We start from the raw sequence: 25,101 nt of genomic DNA, 5'->3' as shown, positions 1-25,101 counted from the left end.
CAAATAAGATAGAAAATCTGAGCAGTTAGACAAGTGAAGTAGTATCACGAGTGTTCACAAGGGGAGGAGGGTGAGGGTGGGCAAGAGATAGACTTCAAAATGGAGGCAGACCATGACTGAAGTCCAGACATGAGATTACAGGGCTGTGTTGGTTTCTTAGTGGCTAATATGCAGCAAAATCATTTGGCCACCATTATCAGGCCATCCACCAGTAAACCACTGATTCTTGCCAAGCCAGGTCCTTCACAAGGTCTGAAACTACCATTCGACAATTCGAGCTCTCCATACCACCCAGAAAAGACGTCTCTTAAAACCAGCCTTGAGTAGTTTGAGTAGTACTGAGGGTCAAAACTAGTAGTACGATAATGAAGCTATCCACTAGTGGCATTAGTTTGATTTTGCCTATGTGCAATTTGGAACGGTTCTTGTAAAATCTGGTCACATATAAACTCTTGGTCTACCTTGTAAATGAATTCATGCAACTATTACGTGAATTCATTGAATTGATAATAATTTTAGTTTGACAAAACTGCATGTGATTATAAAATTGAATAATCAAAAATTAAATTTGACAATCTCTAAGTAATTACACTTAAACATATATCACTGCCAATAAACCTGGAATTGTTACTTTATGCCACACCATGCTATCGTTTTCTCTTCTTTGTTTTCTACAGGATGAGTAACTATATATAGTTACACAATATTATACACACAGTGTACCTGTTGGTCTTCGGATTGCTGGTAGTTGTATGGTTTGTTGATAGCTCGTCCTGACCTACTGCTGTTCACCCAATCTGGAGCTTTAGTGGGTTTTAAGTCATCTTCACTATCACAGCAACAAGCTTCACATTGCCTACATCAACATACATACAAGTTTATATAGCTAGGCTCATTTGCCAAGTATAATAGGCTAGCAAAAGCATCAAGCACTATGCCAGTGTAATAAGAAAGTGTGCAATGTGTATGCTTAAAGAGACAGCAAACAATGAGTGCTAATATACTGCATTTCATCAGATATTAAATTTATTATTATTATGCTTTACAGAAATAAGATTGAGGAGATACTCTAATATAGCAGCCACTAATACATACAGCAGTCAGAAGTAATACTGACACACTATAATAAAAGTCATGATCAACTTTCAAGCATAATCGGTTGATTTTTAAGTAACCATGATAAGCTGTTTTCAAAGCAAAACAGAATATTACATTTATTTCATTGTCATATCAGAGTATAACACAATGAATACCAGGAGGGTATCGAATCCTATGGACAAGGGAGCGTGTAGCTCCATACACTACAAATACAATGGACGAAATTCAAACATGGTGTCTGGCGTTACTATGTATATCATTGGTTATATCATCCTAATGTGTGTCAGAGTTGTGCAGAATGAACTGCCACTTCGTCATATTCTGTGAATGAAGCCAAGCTGGCTTCGATAGGGTAGCCATCAAGTCAAAGGATAACTTTATAATGGTTAAGTTATTTCATATCATTTGTGAATACAGAAAGGCTACCCTGTTATGCTCGTGCTACTCTTCCATCGTGCCATTTGACTTCATTTCCATAGCTTTGTTTCAGTGATTGACGTACTCAAGCATGCGTCTCTGTATAATGTCCTAATAAGGAGCTTTATAAGTTACTTTTTATAGTACATGGCTGCCATGTTTAAATTTCACTTTTTACGGAGTTACACACTCCCTTGTGCATAGGATTCAATGCGCTCCTGTGAATATGTACTTTAAAACTTTTATGATTTAAAAAACCATTTATAGTGTGAAGCATTGCTGTGATTGCCAGTAGGGGTGCATCACTTTTGCTGGCAAAATTCTCGGTATAATAGGTGGGTTAAAGCAATGAGCAAAATGCTGGCATAATAGGTGCAATTTTTTAGTGTTGCACCAATAACTAAATTAGCTGATTATTCTGATAACCAATAATAACAGAATTAGCTGATACCGATAACCAATCTGATATACTCTAATAACACTAACACTCATCCTCATCATTATTAAATTACTTATATTGTGACATAAGCATTTATACAAGTATACAAAAAAAATTTGGAATTTCAGCTAGAGTAGGGACCATAGCACATCAATAAAAAGTACTGAAACAAGTTGGAGTAGTGCATGCTATTAAATCACAGTAAAACAATAAGAAGTGTTATATCCCTATTGTGCATTTCCATTATGGTATCTTGAGCACAGTATATAACACTTCTTATTATTTTACTGTGATTTAATATCGTGCACTACTCCCAGGGGCATGGCCAGGATTACTTAAAGGGGAGTTCCAACACCAGTATTGAGTTACCAGAAGCAGGGGTCTGGGGGTGCATCCCCCCAGCCGCTGAGAGACTTTCAATATTTTAATGAATCAAAACTCAGCAAATTGCTATATTTTATGCAAAGAATAGTACATTAATTATAATGCATATAAGCTGTGCTCCTGGGATGAAGCTAGTACTAGATAAAGCTACCTAGTGGAAACAGACAGCATAACACATAGAGACTAGTGCTGAAACGATTATTCGGTTATTTGACTATTCGGTTGGCATGACACTATTCGAATAATCGTTAGTGCTTTGTACACTGTATTCAGATGGAAAAGCCAGCTGATTGTGAATGAAGTGATGTATTTATACTATAAAAATTCTATTTTAGAAAAGATAGAAATATATCTTAGGCTTTACTTTGCTCCCTAACAAAAGGTTTCAGTACTTATTCAATAGAAGTATAAGCTTAAAGTATAATCGAATATTCGGTCGTTTTGTTCACAACTATTCGAATAGTAAAAATTGTTATTCGTTTCAGCACTAATAGAGACACATAATAAATTTAACATCTGTAAGTGACAGTTATCCCACTGGTATAGGATTGGAACCATGAATCCACTGATACTTATGGAATGACTTACAATCAAAACATTATATGCATAGCATGGATTCATTTTGCATGCCCAAGTGATAAATTACTGGAGTTTTCTATCTTTTAACACTGCACACCAAAGCTATAGCAGAATAAGGTCATGTTCAGTTTTGCATTTAGTGTTAGAATGTCTGAAAAACTTCACTAATGAAGTTCCTTAACATATGGATATTTACATGCACGTTCTATTAGAGTATACGTGACTGCTCTATTAGAGTATATCAATCTTTTTAACAAGTTTTAAAGAGGGCCTCTGTAAATCCTTCCTTGAGAGATGAATGCAAGCTTTACATACACTATTACTCACTCATTTTGTACTGCCACACTAAATGGTGTGTTAGGTGTCCTGCTGTAAACTCAGAAGTCTGGGGTTTTTTGAACCCCTTGGAACCCTCCCTCCATATGCCCCTGACTCCAGCTTGTTTCAGTACTTTTTATCAATGTGCTATGGTCCCTACTCTAGTTGAAAATTGCTAATTTTTTGTGTACTTCTTTGTTAACTTTTTTTGTAAAATACCGTATAACGGGTTATTTTCCCGAGGTGTAAATTTTCCCGATTGATGAACCTTTAACTACAGCAGAAATTTTCCCGATTTAAAAATTCACAGTCACAACAAGCGACTGAAGGTCTCACGTGATCTGCTGTTGCACCTGTTACTGAACGCGGAGTGAACGCCGAAATGAGTGCTGTTATTATAGAATCTGCTGTACAAGGTCACCATGTATACCAAAGTGTATGGACGCTGGTAATAGGCGAGGTGCTTGTTTGTAAACGAGAGCGTCACAATATCCATGATTCGTTTGCGGTTGCTGTGCACAAGGGATCCACCATCATTGGGCACGTTCCTCGGCGTATCTCTGCCATGTGCTATACTTTTCTAGGAGATAGTGGGTGCTCTATTACGTGTAAGGTTACGGGGCATAGGAGGTATTCTCGTGATTTACCACAAGGTGGCATGGAAGTGCCTTGTCATCTAATTTTTCATGGAGAAGAAATTGACATACAAAAGATCAGAAGCCTAATTGCTGTATTGAACACTGCACAATTAATCGCTAGCATCAAGATTGTGGATGGATACTCTGAGGAAGAGATTGCAGAGATAACAAAAGGTGTCATCAATGAAAATCCTGTCAAGGTTGAAAATTCAGAAACTTACAGCAGCAAAAACTCTGGTGATGCCTTAGATATTAATGATCCTCAGGCTAGTCCAATCAAGATTGGAGACCCAGAAAACTACAGCAGCAACAAATCTGGTGGTAATGATACCAACTCAATCACAGGGTGTGTACGTGCTACAGACCAACCTCAAACCTCGGTAGAAAGCATACGTTTCCCTAATACTACAATGTCACCATTTGAGTTAGTGCAAGAAGTACTATGATCACTTGAATCCTCAGAAGAATCTGTGATTGTTGTGGACAGGGATAGTACGACATCTTACGTACATGGAGCTGCGTGTAAGTCAAAAGATGTTTCAGTATCTAAATTTTACGGTGTGAAAACTAATGCAAAGGAAGATTACCTTGATTCAGATATAAGGCGTAAGAAGTCCTGTGATGTGCAATGGGTAAAATTAGGCAAATCACATCTTTCTAAATTTGATAGGGAAGAAATTGACAGTGGTAGCAGGTTAAATGATCGACACATAGATCATGCACAAGCCATGATCAAATCCCAGTTTTCCCTTGAAGGGTTACAGTGTACCCTATTCCAAAATTCTCGACAGCCTCCACGAAATGATGTACAAATTATCCATTCCCGAGGTAATCATTGGATTGTGGTCAGTTCTTTGCTCTCAGAAAGAGGACACGTGAATGTTTACGATTCACTGTACGATTCTGTTGATGAGGACACCCTAAAATCCATAAAATTTTTGTTTAAAGATGATTCGATCAAAGTAAAGATGAGTAAAGTACAAAAACAATGTGGAGGTAATGACTGTGGCCTATTTGCGATTGCCAATGCTGTGCAGCTAGCAAAGAGATGTGATCCGACACTGGTAAAATATCATCAGTATCAGATGAGAGCACACCTAATAAACTGTTTTGCAAAGAGTAAAATAAAATGACAACTTTTCCTAGCCAGCGCTTCAAAAAGTGACTGTATCTAGAAGTGACTAAACCATCTCTGTATACAACTTATATGATTATACTTGTAGTGATTGAAATGGATAAATTTAATGCTGTACAAATAACAATTGAAATGTTCTTGATAATTACATGTACATAATTGTTATATACAATTAGACATTGCATGCTAAGCAAAATTTCAGCGAGCATATCTAGTACAATAGTGAATCAAAGAGACAGTTTCTCTAATGCGTCAGTGATTCCAGAAGCTTTGAAACCATTTTTAATGATACTAGGATTACTCTTTAAGTACTTGTGTGCTTCTTTAAGCCACATAGCATTCAATGGTTTCATAACTGAAAGGCGCAGGTCAACAGGTACTCGCCGGGATTCATTTAAATCTTTAAATACCATCTGTGAGTACCAATTTCCAAATTGATTCTTCAGGAACTCTTTAAGGCTCTTGTTCACACTGAGGTCCATTGGCTGCAATTTATTTGTACAGTTAGCTGGAATATGTACAACAGAAATATTGTTCTGCTCTAATAATTGGTATGTAGAATCTGTAGTTTGGCCCTTAAAAACATCAAACAGAACCATTGCAGGAAAACTTTCGGGCAGACCCAACTCTTTCCTTGTCTTGTTTATGTATGGCAGCAAAACCAATTCTATATACTCGAGTGTTTTCTGCTCGTTGGACCAATGATTAGAAGTGCATGTGACATGCCAATCCTGGGGCAACGTGACTTTGGGTAAACAGGCTGCTGTTTTTCCTTGATAAATTAACTGGAAAGGTAGCAAATTTCCAGTAAGTGATCCACAAACAACAGCAGTAATCTGCCGTTTGTCGTCCAAGGCTAAAAGCTCCACATGCTGTTGACCCTTTTGATCCATTGTCCAAGAAGATCCTGGAACAATGTTTATTCCTGTGTGGTCCCAGTTTAAAATTAAATCATCTGGAATTTCTAGCAGTGTTTTAACCATGACAATATCAGCTAAGAATTGGCATTTGAAAGACTCAAAATCATCAACCAGATATTTTGTGGTGGTACTCCCCCTTCTTTTCACAAATTTCATACGATACAGTAATGATTTAGCCCAATTTGATGTTATTGTTATAGGACCTTCCTCACCAGTTGACTCGTCAGTTAGCAACCCTGGGTTATACTTTCTTACAATTGCTCTTGCAGCTGCCATCGTTATTTCCGTTGTAATTAGACCACCTCCTTCACGGACACTTCTAATGTAAGACTTGACCTCGGTGTCAAGAGTATCTCCCAGAAGTAATGGCTGACCACGCTTCGCCACAGGTAGCAAAGATATAGATTCCTCCTCCCCAGCTTTTCGTTTCCTTTCCACCTCCTTCTTGTATGTTGTAACCCACCCTCGCACGGAGCTCTCGTCAATAACTTTATCTGTACTGCAGAATTTTTGAGCAGCTCTACAATTGCCGTTCTCAATAGCATAGCTAGCTACTTTTGCCTTTAACTCTGGAGAGTAATTGTTGTAACCGCCCCGTTTTCCGCCAGCAGACTTGAGCTTACTTGGACAACGGCCATTCATGACACGCAGGACTTCTGTATTAGCAGACGCTATAGTAGAAGGAAGCATTTTGCTGCTTAACGGGCCTCTGGGATCAGGCAAATGAGCATCAGACCTCTTCTTGGAGAAAAAATCCAAAATTGATTTAGACATCTTTATATCCCGCCTTCACTGAAAATGATCCCACAATCGGTGTTAACGCAGAATAAATTTTCCCGAGAAGTGAGCCTATTCGGGAAATTCGGGAAAATTTACACCTCGGGGAAAATAACCCGTTATACGGTAGAATTATTATGAATGGTGAACCCACGCATACTGTATCAAAAGAAAGAAATGGTGCCATGTGGCCCAGTTATCAATTATATCGTCTGAAAAGTGAAGTATCCATTATGCTTGTCAGCTATGTTCAACCCATTACACAGCATTACGAATCAGGAAATGTTTGAAAAGCATCTCTGCAATCAAAGTAGCCACAATGAAAAATACGGACAATTTCTGAAAAAGCCATCACATGCTAACGCCAAATCAACACTTTTTGCTGTCAGCAAAGATGAATAGGACACAAAGGAAGACACTGATAAGTTCATGACGATGCAATGTACATACTGCGGTATGCCAAAAGGCACCTCTAAAGCGATGTCAAACAGTGAAAAAATCAAGCTCATAGCCTTAGCTGTTATCAAGTTACACTTGTCTGAAGGCATCAGTCAGTCAGTTACTCAGTCAGCCAGTACAAAATTCCATTTAATAAAATTAATATTTTAAAAATTCCTAGCAACTTGTTGAAAATGTTTCAGGTCGATCTGAAGACTTGTTGGGCTTAGTTTTACCTAACCAATATTGCTTCATCGTTGTCAGGGAAAATTGAGGCTGGTTTTCAGGTGATATTTTCATGGGCCACGCCCACACCCTACTATACTGTATGATACAGCTCATTCTAAGCTAAAATGTAAAGTTAGATGTATACCACAAGCAAAAGCTATCCTAATGGTAACCAGATTTTATTAGAGGTGGACCAATACCACTTATTACATACTTCTGATACCAGTACTTGTACTGAAATTACCTGCCGATACCGATACCAATACTAAGCATTGAAGCCTAGACAAGTTTAATATAGAAATTTCAGTGTTTTGATAAATATACCATACGCTGGGTTTTTTTTGCTGGGTTTTTTTCACAACACTAAATTTTCACAAATTTCAAAAATTCCAGTTTCATTCGGGAAAATTAAATTCGTGAAATTAGCGATTATTGTAACGACTCGTGCAACTATGTCTAAAAGTATTACCGAGTTCTTTCTTACCACCTAACATTCTGCAGTCAGCACTAAGGGAAGTCAGGAAAGCTGAAGAGCATACAGAAAAGATGGGCTTGAAAAGAGGCAACTATACTACGTATACAAGAGGCAATAAAGCCAAGGTGGCTGAGGTCAACCTTTACTCGTTGGTGAAGATGTGGAATCTTACGTTAGACAGTTTCTTCGTGAGTTGAGAGATCATGGGGGGGGTAGTCAACACTATGTACAGTAACCTTAGCAGCTGTGACGGGAATTATACTAGCCAAAGATGCAAGCCTGCTTGCTGAGAACGGTGGTGAAATTAACCTGTCTAAGGAGTGGGCTGAGAGAATAATGAGGAGAATGGGGTTTGTCAAATGTAAAGCCTCAACAGGAGTGAAAGTAGATCCTGACTTCCTGAGGTGTTCAAAGAGTTGCAAGGACAGTATCTTTGTGATATACAGTACAAAGTGTAGTAAAAATGGAGGAAATTCCTCCAGATCTGATCATCAACTTGGGATCAGACAGCTATTAAGTATGTGCCAGTGTCAAACTGGACCCAAGAGCAGAAAGGAAGCAAGAGGGTAGAAATTGCAGGAATTGATGATAAGCGGCAAATTACAGCTACGCTGATTGTCTGTGCAAGTGGAAGGTTATTGCCACCAGCAAATCCTGAAATTATCAAGATCGGTTTTGGTGCAACTGGAATAACCGATGCCATCAAGTAACCAAAGAGGTTGACCAGGAGCTATTGAACATGCTTGTGTGTTTAATAATATTATACTGATACTGGTATTAGTTCATTTTATTCATAGTATTCTATCAATTACAGTTTGACACATTATTATAGCTATAAAAATTATGTACACCACTAATATAATAATGTCACAGCCAAAACTTCTAGACTGTGAAGCCTATAAGATACTATACACTCCTACACACACTATATAATCAGTTTAGGAAGGAAAGACTTCCATCTTTTGCTGCATAAGGCATGCTACAAGATGATCTCTCATGCGCCATTAGTCATACTTGGCTTTTACTGGACTTCTCCCAAATTCGATTGTTGTGGCATTTGCAATTGCAAATAAGCCACACTCATTACAGCCTGTGTGCTTCTGTACATGCACTATCTTAACGTTACAGGGACTGCAACGAAAAAGCCTGTAATAAGTTTGGAAGATGATTGATCAAGAGAGGAATAAGCTGAGTCATAGACATAAACCACCTTGCTACCAGAGGCTGTCGCAGCTACTACCGTATAGCTAGTTATTTTCGAACCAGAAATTTTCATAGGAACAGTAAAATCTGAATTCGAAGGTTTTAATTTCGAAGAATGCATATTTCAAAATACAGGTGGATTTCAAGCAAATAGAAATTTGTGTCACAAATTACAAAAATACGTACAATCTATGTGTGCTCGCCTTACTCATGGAATCAAGGACGGAATAATCCCCACTTTTGCACACTGAAAGAAGACTGAGTTATAATAAAATGGAGTAATTACAGTAGTTAGCAGCCACTGGTGAGGCAATCGTCAGCTAGATCAGGGTATACAGCAGCAGACAGCATGGATTCCCAACAATGGCCATTCTGGATAGTTTACTGGCTATTGATGCCTGAGTAATGATACTGTTCAACTGTTATTAACAATACTGAGTTTAAACTTATAAAGAATACAAGAGCGATTACGCATTGTTCGATCATGTGAAAGCACATTATTTTTACTTGTGGGAATTTATTTTTGAAGAACCGCAACAGGACTTGGGAATTTATTTTCGAAGAGAAGGGCCTCTTTGAAACATCCAAAAATAAAAACCCTTCGAAAATAACCAGCTATATGGTATCCAATGATCACCACGGACATGGAATATCTGTACAGCATTATCAGTTGCACCTATCAGGGGTTGGTTTTGTAACAAGGACAAAACTAATCCATTTAGTTTGGGAAATTGAGCACGTATCAATCTTTAAGCACTATTAATGTGCTGATCCATTAAGTTTTCTCCACCAAGAATCATCCTTTTGTCAGCCTGTGTCAATTTAATGTCGCTAATAGTAACCCATGTTACATCATGGTCCTCTTCTGGCACATCTTCTGAGGCTTGCGGCATTAAATCTATCATGTCTTTTTCTGCACCATCATCTGTTGTGGGCTGTTCTCCTTGAACTCCTTGGTTGGTGTTAGCTATAATTTCTGTCATAACCGTCTTTAACTCTTCCAGTCGCTCCTTTGTCTTGTCCATAAACTCACGATCCTTCCCTTTACAACTAAATGTATAGATATAGGGTATTTCCAAGCCTCCTTTTTCCAAATCACGTGAATAGTGTCTGGGACCAGTAACTGTGCTAGCTATTGAGCCACCTCGTCCCAAAAAATAGGGAACAAATGTACGAATAGTCCCATGGAACATGTCCAACTACTGTCTCTCCCTTTTGCACTGCTACTGCAAATCTATCGCTTCCGTTGCGCGATTCTCTAACACATTTCACACTTCTCTGTAAACTGGAATCCAGATGGCTTGATAGATATGGAATCCTCGTATGCCGCTATATAGCTGGAACGAAAACGTCTCCATTTTAATCACATCAGCGAGCACAATCAGCGATTCGTGAAAACTTAAACGTGAAATATCACTTTTTTGCCAATTCATGAAAATAAATCATAGCAAAAAAACCGCATACGGTAGCTAGCTATTAAATATCACAGTAAATGTGCGGTTTGATTGAGAAGTGATGATCTCAGTTCAATCAAGTTTCAAAATATTCATTGTATAAGCACCTAAACATGATAAACATCATTGCGGATTACTAATTACTTGATTTGAGGTAGTCTTCTTGTACATAAGTAATTAACTACATGGGTGGCCAATAATTCTACAATGTTTGTTACAGCATTGCAATCAAACCTTTTCATGAAAAAGCGCTAAGTAGTCATAAACTCACTTCTATTAGAGGAAAAACTGCACTGTCATTTAATCATGAAGGATTCATGTGCTCCAATATATTAGAATACACACGGAATAAGTGTAGCAGTACTTGGAAAAGAACAACAAAGGCTTTGTATTCACCACCTTGTTAACCCAACTAATATATTTGCTACTGGAAACTTAGCTAGAGATGGTTGAAGATATAATAAAGGTGGTGTGTGTCTATTGGTGGTATCCGTAGCTTTGTATTACCGATACCGATACCACTGGTCCACCTTTACATTTTAACAGTTGAAACAAGTGGCTAGTACTACACAACAGTTTACTATGAGCATGGTTTGTAATCACCACTGCCAAATAACTTATACCTCATCATTATACTACACAATGCAGTGGAAATTAACATCGGTTTTGATTTAATCGAAACCGATTAATCAGCTAGTAGCCAATATTGGCCTGATACTCATTATTGAATCAATTACCAGTGCAACACTACAATTTTAGTGAAGTGGACAATAAACATTGCACAAAAGATCAAGATACTCTAATAGAACAGTCACATGCAATAAAATATCAACAATAAATAGCTAATTGTTACAGGAAGAGCAAGTGGCAATAAGATATCCTAATTACATATGTGACGGCAATAAGATGTCCTAATAGAACAGTCACATACGTGACAGGCTGAGTGAAAACCAGCTGTTTTTGTATAATTCTATTTTGCTATAAAATAAACTGGGTAAAAATATGTGTGCTAAATTTTAATTGCTTTAGTACAGATACAAATCAATAAAACCATATTGAATTTGTTTGTCAATGGAGAGCAAGAAAATTTTAGTTTCGTCTTTGTGCAGCAAGACACATGAGTTATGGGTGCTTATTTACAATGTAATAGAAATAAAGTTTACCATCATTGTTTTTCGTTGGAACAGCTTTCTTCTTTGATGGACAAGTACTATATGATTTGTCGGATCATGGTGAACAGATTGAACCAAGTCCCATCTTTGTACCTTGTTTCAGTCATGAGTTATGATTGATTAAATAAGCACCTGTAATCTATTTGCTGTAATGTTGCTGTACAAATCAAATTTATTGCTGTCTAGCACTATTGTTTCTCTCCATAAAAAGGTGAATCTAGAGATGTATTAGATATTTCAATTCTTGTTTTATTTCACCGATTAGCAAAGCAACTAAAATGTGTGTGTAACACTATTTTTGCATCACACACTTTTTACCCAATGCATTTCAGTGGCATTTACAAACAAACAAGTCAGGTTTTTGCTTAGCGGGTCATATTTCGTCAAAAGACCACTCTTGCATGAGCAATACAATCCTTAACTGGTAGAGAATCATGCACATGAGTAAAGTTCAAGATTCAAAATTTACAAATAGTCTTGAAACTTATCATCATACAGTACAATCTTGATAGTACTGTATATCAAAATAACCAAATCCAGCCCCACAATACCTTCATGGAGTCTTGACAGTAAAATTAAATCCAAAAGTGTCTCCAGAATGGCCAAAAATACTAAGGGTAAGTTGCTGCAAAATTTTAGTTAAGTGGAATTTTCTACTGACCGCTGCCTTTTGGCATACTGCACACAGTATGTACAATGCGTGCTTCATGAACTTTCCTCCTTTGTGTTTCATTGACAGTACCAAGGTGCTAACTCATGATAGCTCCTCTGCTGACTATATCACAGTTTATACAACAGAAATCACCCGTATTTTGTAGTGACTGGACTAACTACAGGGGCACTTCTTCTCATACTGTGGTTTGTAATGCTGTGTAACGGGCTGGAAATAGCTGAAAATGAAGTTGATTGGCACTTCACTTCTCAGTAATAACTGAATTAAACCCCACAGCCTTCACAGTGTCACTTCTTGATGACAAGCACATTATGTGAGCTGGTGTAATAGATTGTGCGACATAAGTGAGTAATACGAATACAAATTTTGCTAACTACCATATATATCCGTATATAGATGCCCAGTCGTTTATTTCTTATAATCTACTCATAAAACATTTTGTTGCTCCTTGTAGCAGTTGCTGTTGACATCCTTGTGACAGCTCACAGGTATTAGTAAGCTTTGTGTTTTTGTTTGTTTACTTTTTTGTAACAATAATTATGACTGAGCATACCGCATCAATAGGAAGAATGGCACCAGGTATATCATAAGATTAATTTTGAATTGTAAGTTTTGCTTGTCATGAATGTATACACTATGTGCATCATCACTGTTACTTGAAAATTTGTAAACTGCTTATCCCACTGCAATCAAGATACTCTAATAGAGTGATATCAAAGCTATAGCTTCAACTTCTTGCATTCAGTTTAATGAATTGGATTTTCTGTGATTGTAGTAGTTTCTTACTTATGTTCGTAGACTTCAACTGCAGTGGAATGGTTACATTTTTTGTACATTTCAAATAAAACAGTGAAGAGAAACTGTTTTCTGTAATGATAATTATTTTTAGAGGTGCTTGTAATGTATTAAGTGCAAAAGAGGTGTCTTGTGACATAAAGCGAGAGAGCTTTGACATTAAAATTGTACTGTAAATTAGGTAGAGTGTAGCCAATTGTCTCCTTGAATTTAAATTTAAGAGTAATAACTCACTGATGAGGTCCACGTAGAGATGTGATGGATTTATCTAGGATCACTTCTCTGTTACACAAATTAAAGAACCCAACTCTTGCTGATATCACATGTGCAGTAGTGCTTAAAATTAGGAATGTCATTAACAAAACAAGGGAATTTGAGTTTAGGAATACACATGGTTACGTCCATACAGGCCAGGAAGAAAGGTGTATTCAACAGGCACATTTTTAGTCTTAATGGTACAGCACAATTAGTAGTATCTTACGATTTGTGAATAATGATTTGATGATTCAGTAAGGACAAGTTGCTCACTAAACTTTTTTATTTATTCATTCACTGTTTGTGATCCACTGAACAAACTTCGCATAATTCTGTTTTGAGATAAAACATTGAAATACACTGGGTAAAAAAAACTTAAGCTACATACAGAAATAAACTACACATGTTTTAATCATTTCAGTAAACAGCGAAACAATACTCAAATTGATTAAACCAATATATCATATTTGTCTGTTTGTGAAGAGTAAGAATGCCTTTGTTTATTATTATGTAAACATGAGTTACATGTGTTTGTTTATGTTGCAACTTTATCATCACTGTTTCTAAGCTTTAACAGCCTTCTTGCTCGTAAGCACTTGTAAGCAAACCCTCTATAGACATAAGAATTGATAAAAGAAATTTGAGAAAAATGCATACTAGTCGGCTTATTGTTCAGCAGGTCACATGATACATTATCATCATTTGGCTGTTGAGTGCAAAGTAATGATCTCTTACTAAACAAGTCAACTGTGCTGGATTCGACAATGTACCCAGTGGATCCGTTATATATTTCATCGTCTTGGTCCAGATGGTACAGTTGAGTATCAACATTGCAAAACGGTTTTGTTGATTTCAACAGGTGACATGCAAATAGTTGATATTCGGATAGTAAAATTAGTACTCAAGTACTTGTTAAGATCACATGATACACTTATTATCTATCAGTGTTTGTCATCATGAAGTGACACCATGAAGGTTGTACAGTTTGATTAGTGGAATTTAATGCACTTTGTTTGTCACATCGTCATGGGTACTTCAATACTGTGTATATCATTACTGTTGCTTGAAAAAGTTGCACACTGCTTATGGCACAAAACATGTCGTGCACATGGTATGACTAAAAGTCTAGTAGCTAGTGTTTGTGAGTACTCAAATAGTATAGAAGGTAGTTTTTCAGCCCTACTGGACACAATGTTTACCAGTAGTATTAGTCCAGTATCGGAATTTTTATGCAATATAATTGGTATTTGGTTGTCAAAACCTGATATTCAAATTGAAGTAGTCTGAAAGTTATACCATATAGAGGGAAAGTTTTGATGGGCAAAACTTTTGCAGATCTGCAACAAGCCTGATGTGTAGCAAATCCAGACAAGTTAAGATATTATTGGAAATCTTTAAATTTCACTTGAAATCTTGCCAAAATTTCAGAGCTGGTTTTGTCAAGTTTATCGATCGCTTGTCTGAATTCTGAATCAGTGGAGTATCACTAGATCTAATGTACTACTATGGTTGAAAATAATTTATCATTATCACTTTTGTATAGCGAGAGCTCATCAGAAGCAAGGAAGGCCAAGATGTACAGCAAATATCTAATGGCACCTTGTTTTCAAACTATAAACAAGGTATGCAGCAGTTAAAGTGGTAACAGACAAATTCGTACAGATCCACACAAGACAACTACTGTAACCCTTAGGATTAAATATTACATACCTGCAGCCTAGATACTCTAATAAAGCAGTCACCCTAATACAACCATATTCCAATAGAACAGTCACATTTAGCTAAACAATTTTTAAAAATGAAGTATAGGCATCCTAGCAATAAAAAGCAGTGAAACAAGATATATGAATGTTGGCTTTACAACATAGCTTGGTGGGAAAATCCCTACTGAACATGTACAAAAAAAATTAGAATTTTCAACTAGAGTAGGGACCATAGCACATTGATAAAAAGTACTGAAACAAGTTGGAGTAGTCCATGATATTAAATCACAGTAAAATAATAAGAAGTGTTATATCCCTACTGTGCATAGAGTTTGTTAACTCTCTTTGTAAACAATTATTATGACTGGTGAACCCATGCATACCGCATCTGACAATGGTGCTGCGTGCCCCAGCTATATCAATTGTCATCTGAAAAGTGAAGTATCCATTACACTTCGTTGTCAGCTTTGTTCAACCCATTACACAGCATTACGAATCAAGAGCTATTCGGAAAGCACCTCTGTAATCCACACATGTACTGAAAGAAATGGTGCCGTGCACCCCAGTTATATATATATCAAATATCATCTGAAAGTGAAGTATTCTTTACGCTTCGTTGTCAGCTATGTTCAACTCGTTACATAGCAGTACGAATCAAAAACTGTTTGAAAAGCACCTCTGCAATCAAGATAGCTACCATGAAAAATACGGGCAATTTTCCATTACAAAGGGAAGCCATCATGTGCTACTGCCAAATCAACACTTTTCTCTATCAGCAAAGATGAATAGGACACAAAGGAGGACACTGGTAAGTCCATGAAGAACGCGTTGTACATACTGCGGTATGCCAAAAGGCACCTCTCGGGCTGAAGCAATGCCAAACAGAAAATAATTCAAGCCCATAGCCTTAGCCGTTATCAAGTTATGCTTGTCTGAAGGCATCAGTCATTTACTTACTCAGTCAGTCAGTCAGTAGAAAATTCTGTTAAATAATTTTTGGTAAAAAAAATTCCGTAGTAACTTTTTGAAGGCGTTTTAGCTTGATCTGAAAGCTTCTTTGGGCTTAGTTTGACCTAACCAATAGTGCTTCATTGTCATCTGGGAAAATCAAGGCTGGTTTTTGGGTGATGTTATTTCGTGGGCCATGCCTACTCCTTTGTGGTCCCTACTATACAGTACTATCATACTGTATGATGAAATGGTATAATTTTAGCCCTGTAGTTGTAGTCACTTATGCACATGGGTAATTTAGTTAAAGACTTGACGGCAATCTTGTTTACGTTTACTGCATCATAAACAAAGGCACGTGACATGCATGCCATTGAGGTTACAGAAACGAAACAAAGATTTTCAAACTCTGCATGAGCACGCAAATAAGATGGTATATAGTTTTAATCGATTTCAGTTTTCCTTCTCTGAGTAATTACCTGATAAAAACTTGGATTTTTTCTTTGCGTCAGTGTAATTTTCTGAATTATAATTTCATTTATCTCAAAACACATGCCTTGTGTGAATAAACAAGTTGGGTTTTTGCTGAGATGGGTCACATATACTAGTGTTATAGTGAACAACTCAAGAGTTGAATACTGGCATAGAGGTAAGATGACACACCAGAGATCAGTGAAGAAGGGTCATTAAAATATTTTACTATTCCATTAGAGTATACTATCAGTGTAAACTCAACAATTGACAATTTAGCCAGCTGTCACTGATTCTGAAAGCCTAGTCTGTGTTAAAGGCAAAGCATTTTAGAGGGTCCTTTAGTACCATATGAATTCTCTAGTAAGTAAATATGAGATCACACAAATGGCGACTGTGTTAGTTGGGATAGTTGGTTCAGACATTAACAAAAGTTGCTGCATCATAATTCTTACTCTACACACATGTACACACACGCACGCATGCATGCACGCATGCACGCACGCATGCACGCACACACACACGCATGCATGCACGCACACACCCACACATGCACGCACACCACGCACACACACACACATAGTTAACTACTTGAATATACCATCCATATTTAGCAGTTTTCTTCGGGATCTTGGTGAGTGGAGGATCAAGACAGCCAATGTGGTAGTGTCGATCACAAGTATCACATGTGATGATCAGGTGCTGATCATCACTGCTAGCGCACTCATCACACCTATATTGGGACTAGACATGGTAAGCCATATAACACTATGTAAACTGACTTCTTTGCTGTCTTCTCATCTTTGGTACTCTCCTTATTATCAACAGCAGTGATAAACTTTGGCAATGCAATCTGACATAGAAATAAATTTGTAATATTTTGTATATCACAAAGTATAACAGATTTACATTCTGTACATACAGTTCATATAGTAGCAGTTTAGTAAGATGCTTTATAAATCAGCTACTGTAGTGATGTGCGATACACCTGAAAGTATCTAATAGCTGTGTAGTCACCGATACGATACAGTACATTTTTCTAAAAGGTGCCCTATGTAAGTGTTATTAAATGCGTGGGCTGCTATTAGCAAAGTACCAGCTAATACTCCATTTATGTTCATTGTACTGTTATATAACAAATATTTTTTAAAAGTCATAAGCAACCCAGCTACACTGTTATATTGCAAAATACCTTCATTATTATTAAAGGTAATTCAACACGTAGGCGGCCAATAAATTTTCATTGCTCAGCACCAGCTATTCTACTACACTGTTATATAACCAACTTAAAGAGAGTTTAGAAAATTAGTAAACAACTAAGCTACACTGTTAAACTGCACAAAACCAGACCTTTCACATTTTGGTGATCATGCAATCAAAATATCAATATGTAAGCATAATATCAGTATCACAATACAGCTACAGTATCACGATACACCTACAGTATCACGATACAGCTACAGTATCACCATACAGCTACAGTATCACCATACAGCTACAGTATCACCATACAGCTACAGTATCACCATACAGCTACAGCTACAGTATCACCATACAGCTACAGTATCACGATACAGCTACAGTATCACGATACAGCTACAGTATCACGATACAGCTACAGTATCACGATACAGCTACAGTATCACCATACAGCTACAGTATCACGATACAGCTACAGTATCACGATACAGCTACAGTATCACCATACAGCTACAGTATCACCATACAGCTACAGTATCACGATACAGCTACAGTATCACCATACAGCTACAGTATCACGATACAGCTACAGTATCACGATACAGCTACAGTATCACCATACAGCTACAGTATCACGATACAGCTACAGTATCACGATACAGCTACAGTATCACGATACAGCTACAGTATCACGATACAGCTACAGTATCACCATACAGCTACAGTATCACCATACAGCTACAGTATCACCATACAGCTACAGTATCACCATACAGCTACAGTATCACGATACAGCTACAGTATCACGATACAGCTACAGTATCACGATACTGCTACAGTATCACGATACAGCTACAGTATCACCATACAGCTACAGTATCACCATACAGCTACAGTATCACCATACAGCTACAGTATCACCATACAGCTACAGTATCACGATACAGCTACAGTATCACCATACAGCTACAGTATCACCATACAGCTACAGTATCACCATACAGCTACAGTATCACGATACAGCTACAGTATCACGATGCTCCGATGTATCGCACATCACTACAGCTATGTTTACCAAGAAGAATAAATTGTAATAACAAACTTAAGAATGTTTCTATACCATCAATGATAACATAGCTACTAAGGTTCCAGAATAGAATAGCTATAACCTGACCTTCTTACAGCCGGTCTGGAGACACTTGTACAAGTGAAGCAGCTGTTCTTGTAGTGTATTAGACTCTGAAGTATGTGAGTCAAGGATGAGTTCATAGCTGGAGACCTCTTCTTGCAACTGGTCACAGTCTTCGTCTAAAAGCTGATTGGTTAAAACAAGTTTATCATTTAGCTCCTGTTGATTCTTGATCCGTCCATTTCTCTCTATAACACATATATGTAATGGCTTAACTGAATTACAATTATACAAACATGTACTTCAGTGAGTGAGTGAGTGAATGGCATGAAAGCAGTTTAAAGCAATGCTCTCTAGCATACACAAACATTTTAGGAGGGTTCATATACCCCTTGTATGCAAAAAAATGATTTTCTTTGTTGAGACCACACTAAGCATTCATGTATTAAAACTAAGTGATAGCAACACTTTGTAGCTTTAAGTACCAAGTTTACAGGATTGTAATAGCCCAACTAATAGTAATCTGGGTGTGACTCGGTTTAATAAAAACAGAGACAGTGTCAAGATGTAGATGTAGACATACAAAGTGAAAAGCATAGCTTTGAGCACGGTGTTGTCCACACCCCCAAAGCCGTGCAGTGTAGCACAGGTTATCTTTACACTATGGGAATGTAAAAGTGAGTATCTACCAAAGAACACACACATAATCAATGATCTAATAAGTGGGTGTGGTGTCACAGGCAGCTACAGCAACCCACAATTCTCATCTTGATGCAGACTAATTACACTTAATCTTGATAAGTGGACACGATGTCATGCATACCCACAGACAGAAGCATAAAATCGATAAGTGGGCTCCATGTATTCCTACAGACAGCAAACACATTTCTAAAAGAATGGGTGTGGCTCCATGTGAGTACAGTGGATCCTCGCTTATACCGAACCTCAATTATCCGAACACCAAATATAACTGTTCTATTAGAATATTTTGTAATCAGTGTACATTTACCAGAGTAAATGACTGCTCTATTAGAGTAGTTGAACAAAGCTCATATATATAAATCAATGGGCTTCAGTTATCCGAACAGTTTCACTTATCTGAACACGTTTGGCTAAGAACAAAGCTGTTTGGATCCACTGTATGTACAACCACATTTTCATCCACACAATCAAGCTTGTTAACTTATGGTCACATGTGATCTGACCCAGATATTCAATAAAGTGGATGAGGTCCATTTAACCTGGACAAAATGCAATCCAAATGACCTGGATTCTCCGGATGAAAACACTGCTAAGTATCATTGCAGCACAATAAACCTCAGAAAACATCATCATCAATAGGGCTGAAACAAATACTATCTGAAAAGGCAACAAGTAAACATTCTATACAGTTAAAATAAGTTTATTGTTTCATTTGATGTAATCTTCTACCATTACAACAGACCAAATACCTATTTGTTTCAGCTCTAGTAACAAGGAACACAGCTACAGATATAACAGTTACCCATCTGTTATACCTACCAATGTAATAGTTGACAAAATCACATGATAAAGACGGAGTGATCTTCCCCCTTCCGCCAGTTGCTGCAGTGACTGTATCATTTGTGTGACCAAGCAACTCAGCTTTCTTTAACAACTGCTGACAAGCTAATACACCATAGGAGTAAACAGTGCATACAAAGGAGCCACAAATACCTTTAGGATGATGGTGCAACCAACGTTCCTGCTTTATACTTTGTTCTGTGTAAACACCAAAGTAAGTAATACTTCCCACAATACGTACACAAGGGACAAGATTTCCTTTTTGAGGTTACACTATACAGACACAGACAAGAAATTGTAGATCTATCAATTAATTTTGTACACAATTTCAGTAAAACAGAAAATGTTTGTCCCGCGAAAGTTCTAGCTACTTGGTACTGCACATACCATGGGGTTTGTAGTATAGTCTCATCTTCTCCCTCAGGTCAAAGTACTCCGAACGCTGATCCATTAAAGCTGACTTAGCCTACACCAGACACATATGATAACAATGAATAACATCAGTTGTTGTTGTTGTACCCTATTATCCAACTGGTTAGATGAGAATTGTTTTTGACGTGACAACAACGCCAGCCAATTACGTCGCTACAAAACATCAAACAAGTAGCCCAGTTCATATCACATTTATATTGCTTTACCTTTCTCCTTGCCACATCCTTGTTGCAGTGTTGCTTGCAGTAAGCATAGTAGGGATCAGCCACCTCTACCTCATCCTGGGGTCATAAAAAGTGTGCACTTGTGATAACAGAAATACTAACACAATTAGGGCTGTGCGATAATGAAAAAACCTATATCTCAATAAGTTTCGATAACAAAAACCATTTATCATGATAAACAATATTATCCCAAGTATTGTCATGGAGTACTTTTACAAGCACAGTTTTTGTGTTATAATAATAATTGTGTAAGGCTAACATCTTTTGGAAAAATCACTTTTTTCAGCATTATTGCAGCTGATTGTGACCTTACTCACATACCTGCTTTTAATATACAATAGTCTACGGAGATTTACTATTATCTTGTGATATTGATAACAGAAAATTCATTATCTTTATCATGATAATGACATAGGTATCATGATAATCATGTTATCGTTATTATCATATAGCCCCAAACACAATCTATTATACATGTGCCACAGCCTATACCATTACAACATGATTGTGTGTGTGTGTGTGTGTGTGTGTGTGCGTGCGTGCGTGCGTGCATGCATGCATGTATGCGTGCGAGATACAAATATGCTATATTGCACATCACTGGCAGGGCTGCCCAGGATCCTATTAGGTATATTGATGGAGCCCCCCCCTATCCCACCTGAGCCCAGGGAAAATTGCCCTAGTTTCCCTCCTCTTTGAGCATGCAGCCCTGGATATAAGCACAGTGACTAAATAAGGTAATACAGTGAAACCTCTCTTAAAGAAAAGACACTATAAATTTAACTTCTCCATAAAGCATAGTTTCTGAGGTCCCTATAGAGTATAGAACTCTACCAACACAATTTTACCTTTGCAAAAGGTCAACCTCCTAATAACAGTGATAATACTACATAATAACTTATAACAAGCACACAGACACATTACACACAGACAGACAGACACACTACACAGACAGACACACTACACAGACAGACACACTACACAGAGACAGACTGACACACTACACACAGACAGACTGACACACTACACAGACAGACAGACATACTACACAGAGACAAACACATTACACACAGACAGACAGACAGACACACTACACACAGACAGACACACTACACACAGACAGACACACTACATACAGACAGACACACTACACACAGATAGACAGACACACTATGCAACACTACACACAGACAGACTGACTGACACACTACACACAGACAGACACACTACACACAGACAGACACACTACGCAGACACACTACACACAGACAGACTGACACACTACACACACCTCCTCATCTTCACTATTTTCTTCTTCTTCACAGAGTAGACCATGTCTCTGTGCACTGATACACACCACACAGTAACACAATCACACATGCTCCACACATCTCTTACCATGTGACATGGAAATAACTCTTACACAAACCGGCATCACATGATATACACACACCAGTATGCGAGTATGACTCATCTTCACACAGCTGACACACCTAAAGGAGAGCACACAAAACTATTACATGTGTAGCACATTAAAATAAACAGTCTACATTAGATGTATGCAACCTTTTGGTCATTTCTTTACAACACTTTACCAGCCCACAAAGCACTGTTCCAAATAAAACTTTTATAGTTCCATAACATTACTGAGACCTCCTGTGTGTTTCTCCTTGTGGCAAGCCAAGCTACAAGTTTTATTAGCCACAAATTGTTTAAATCTAATATTGTAAGAGCTTGTTTGTTGTTGAAATGGGGGCAGCAGCAGCATGTCTTCCCACTTGGTTGTAGTAAAAGTTTGAGATAAGAACAGCTATGTGAATGCTTCAAAGTGACAATGCTGTAAAAATTCCAAAGTACCATTTCACCTCCCTGTAAGAGCAATGTGTGTAAAGTATAGCCCATGTGGCCTTCATTCAGGGGGTACACTACAGTTGCTAGGGTAGCAGAAACCCAGACAACTACTTCAGACAAACAACCATTACACCTCAGTTGTTTGGGCTTCTGCTACCCAAGTGCCTTAAAATATAAAATACGATTGTAGTACACAGTGGATCCTTGGTTATCTAATTTGTCCAAATGTCAAGGTTGACTATTTTATAAGAGTATTTTTTCATTACATAAGATGTTAATCAGGGTAGTGGGCGGGTAAGTGATGATAAAATCTTTGCAAAGTGACTGAATAGATTGTTTAATATGATTGTAGTTAGATTTGGACCATAAGTAAATACAAGAGACATATTGAGCTAATATCAAAGACTTCAGAAGTACATCTCCATGGTCAAATACCACTTGAGTGGAGGTTTGAATATGAATGGATTGACTAAACAAAATCACTTATTTGAACACTTTTGTCTACTCTAGGAACACAAAGATGTTCGGAAAACTGACTGTGATCCAAGAGTAAATGAATGTTTTATTAGAGTTTACTTTGTGGTATAAACAAAAGCTATTGTTTATATCACTAAGGAGTGCGACACTTGAGATAGGACCGTGTTCCAACTGCTGCCAAATTCTTTTGCCTTACAAGTCTGTGCCTTTGGTGATCATAAGCCCTAAATGATTGGGTTTGATCGCTAAAATACTTCTGTGTTCAAAGTGTTTAGTCAATTGTTAACACTTCTTGTTAACAGTTATTGCAACACATAATAGTGTAAGATGTACTCCTCACCCTAGCACCCCACTTGTTGGCGGGCACCTGATCCAGAGACACACCAGCCAACAGACTAGGTTCAACATATTCCACTCCCGGGGTATACAAGCTGCACACCATGTGTACCCAGCTGTGGGGGTGGGGCTAAAAGTCATGTGATACACTGAAGAAGCTAACCTGCCATGAATGGTCTGCTTAAACACTCCATTAGTACTTGGGCACAGCTCACATGACTGAAATGATGTAATAATGATGTAAAACAATACATCATCTATAATCTGTTCAAGTTCACCTAAGCCCTGATAAAACCAAAGAAGTGAACATGTGTCCAATCCCAATGGTTTGTACTAAGACACCACAATTAAAACATGTCCAAATTTGTCCATACTAAATGTGTGGGGTATTTTAAAGTTCTTCCTCATCACAAAGCACTTTTTGATAAACAATTTCAGTGTTTAGTGGGCTTTTTGCTAACCAGTTCCAGCTTTTATACAGCTTTTTTACAAACACTTTTGGCATATAAAAAGGCTTTGCAGCACTGCCCTGTATAGCAAGATTCATAGGGCTCAAGTGAACACAATCAGACTACAGCAAAGTATACCGGTTGCTCCATTCCTGCACGACAGCTATCACAGAACCACGGAGTGGTGATTTCATCTGAAAGATCAGATCTTGCATCATCTTCATCATCACTCTTCTCCGGAACACCATAGCAACCTAGAGGTAACAAGAGAGGGGCAACATTATGGAATGATGAAGGCTTTATAAAAGATTAGGAATGAAAAATTAAATATTTTTTTAAGTACATATGTGCGTTTAAGCTAGTATTGCTTTAGAACAGGGTTGGCAGGGTTGCTATTTAATTTTAGTTATAGCTCCTATTACTATCAACTTGCCAAACTTTCAGTTAGGAGCATTCAACAAAATTGCTTTTAACATTAATGTTTGAAATTTAGAATTTAGTTTTAAAATAGTTTAAAACAATAGTTTTACTTATCAATTAAAAGCTTTTTGTTTATACTAAACACATTAACAAAACACACTATCTTAAGTAAATTTCTGTCAAGATTCAAACATTCCCTCAATTATGTCACTAACACAAGTAGCTAGCAGAATAAAGGACCACAACTTATCCTTTCCTTTGTACACGTACTTTGATTGGGACAAGGGGAGGTTTTGTGCTCTTATTTTTTTATTTTTCCGGTCACGTTTGAGTAGCTTTATTAAACAAGTGGCTGCATTATGCAGGTCACATTATATACAAATATCACATTTGGGGAACAATAAAAGTTTAAGTAGATGACCTTACTAGACAGATTTCAGTGTAAGACAAATCTTAAGAACCATACATGTGCAGCATATTAAATATAATACAGCTATTGATGTAATACAGATATTGGTCTC

General features: G+C 37.4%; 1 protein-coding gene across 1 annotated transcript in view; it reads right to left on the bottom strand.

Moving 5' to 3' along the window:
* Positions 1–494: 494 nt before the first annotated feature.
* The window catches only part of LOC136240460 (PHD finger protein 14-like), a 52,226-nt gene continuing 27,619 nt past the window's right edge, over positions 495–25,101 (bottom strand). The window contains exons 7-21 of the mRNA XM_066031447.1: positions 24,299–24,414; positions 23,875–23,930; positions 23,716–23,827; positions 22,446–22,540; positions 22,339–22,393; positions 21,030–21,104; positions 20,911–20,976; positions 20,779–20,857; positions 20,545–20,589; positions 20,371–20,496; positions 18,895–19,097; positions 17,303–17,373; positions 17,122–17,253; positions 724–856; positions 495–671 (exon numbers count right to left, since the gene is read on the bottom strand). Coding sequence (XP_065887519.1) covers positions 648–671; positions 724–856; positions 17,122–17,253; positions 17,303–17,373; positions 18,895–19,097; positions 20,371–20,496; positions 20,545–20,589; positions 20,779–20,857; positions 20,911–20,976; positions 21,030–21,104; positions 22,339–22,393; positions 22,446–22,540; positions 23,716–23,827; positions 23,875–23,930; positions 24,299–24,414 — 1,388 coding nt within the window. The 3' untranslated portion in view covers positions 495–647. The remainder of the gene's footprint in view (positions 672–723; positions 857–17,121; positions 17,254–17,302; positions 17,374–18,894; positions 19,098–20,370; positions 20,497–20,544; positions 20,590–20,778; positions 20,858–20,910; positions 20,977–21,029; positions 21,105–22,338; positions 22,394–22,445; positions 22,541–23,715; positions 23,828–23,874; positions 23,931–24,298; positions 24,415–25,101) is intronic.

Source organism: Dysidea avara, chromosome 12, assembly GCF_963678975.1.
Source record: "Dysidea avara chromosome 12, odDysAvar1.4, whole genome shotgun sequence".
Taxonomy (NCBI): domain Eukaryota; kingdom Metazoa; phylum Porifera; class Demospongiae; order Dictyoceratida; family Dysideidae; genus Dysidea; species Dysidea avara.
This window is presented reverse-complemented; position numbering and strand designations above follow the sequence as displayed.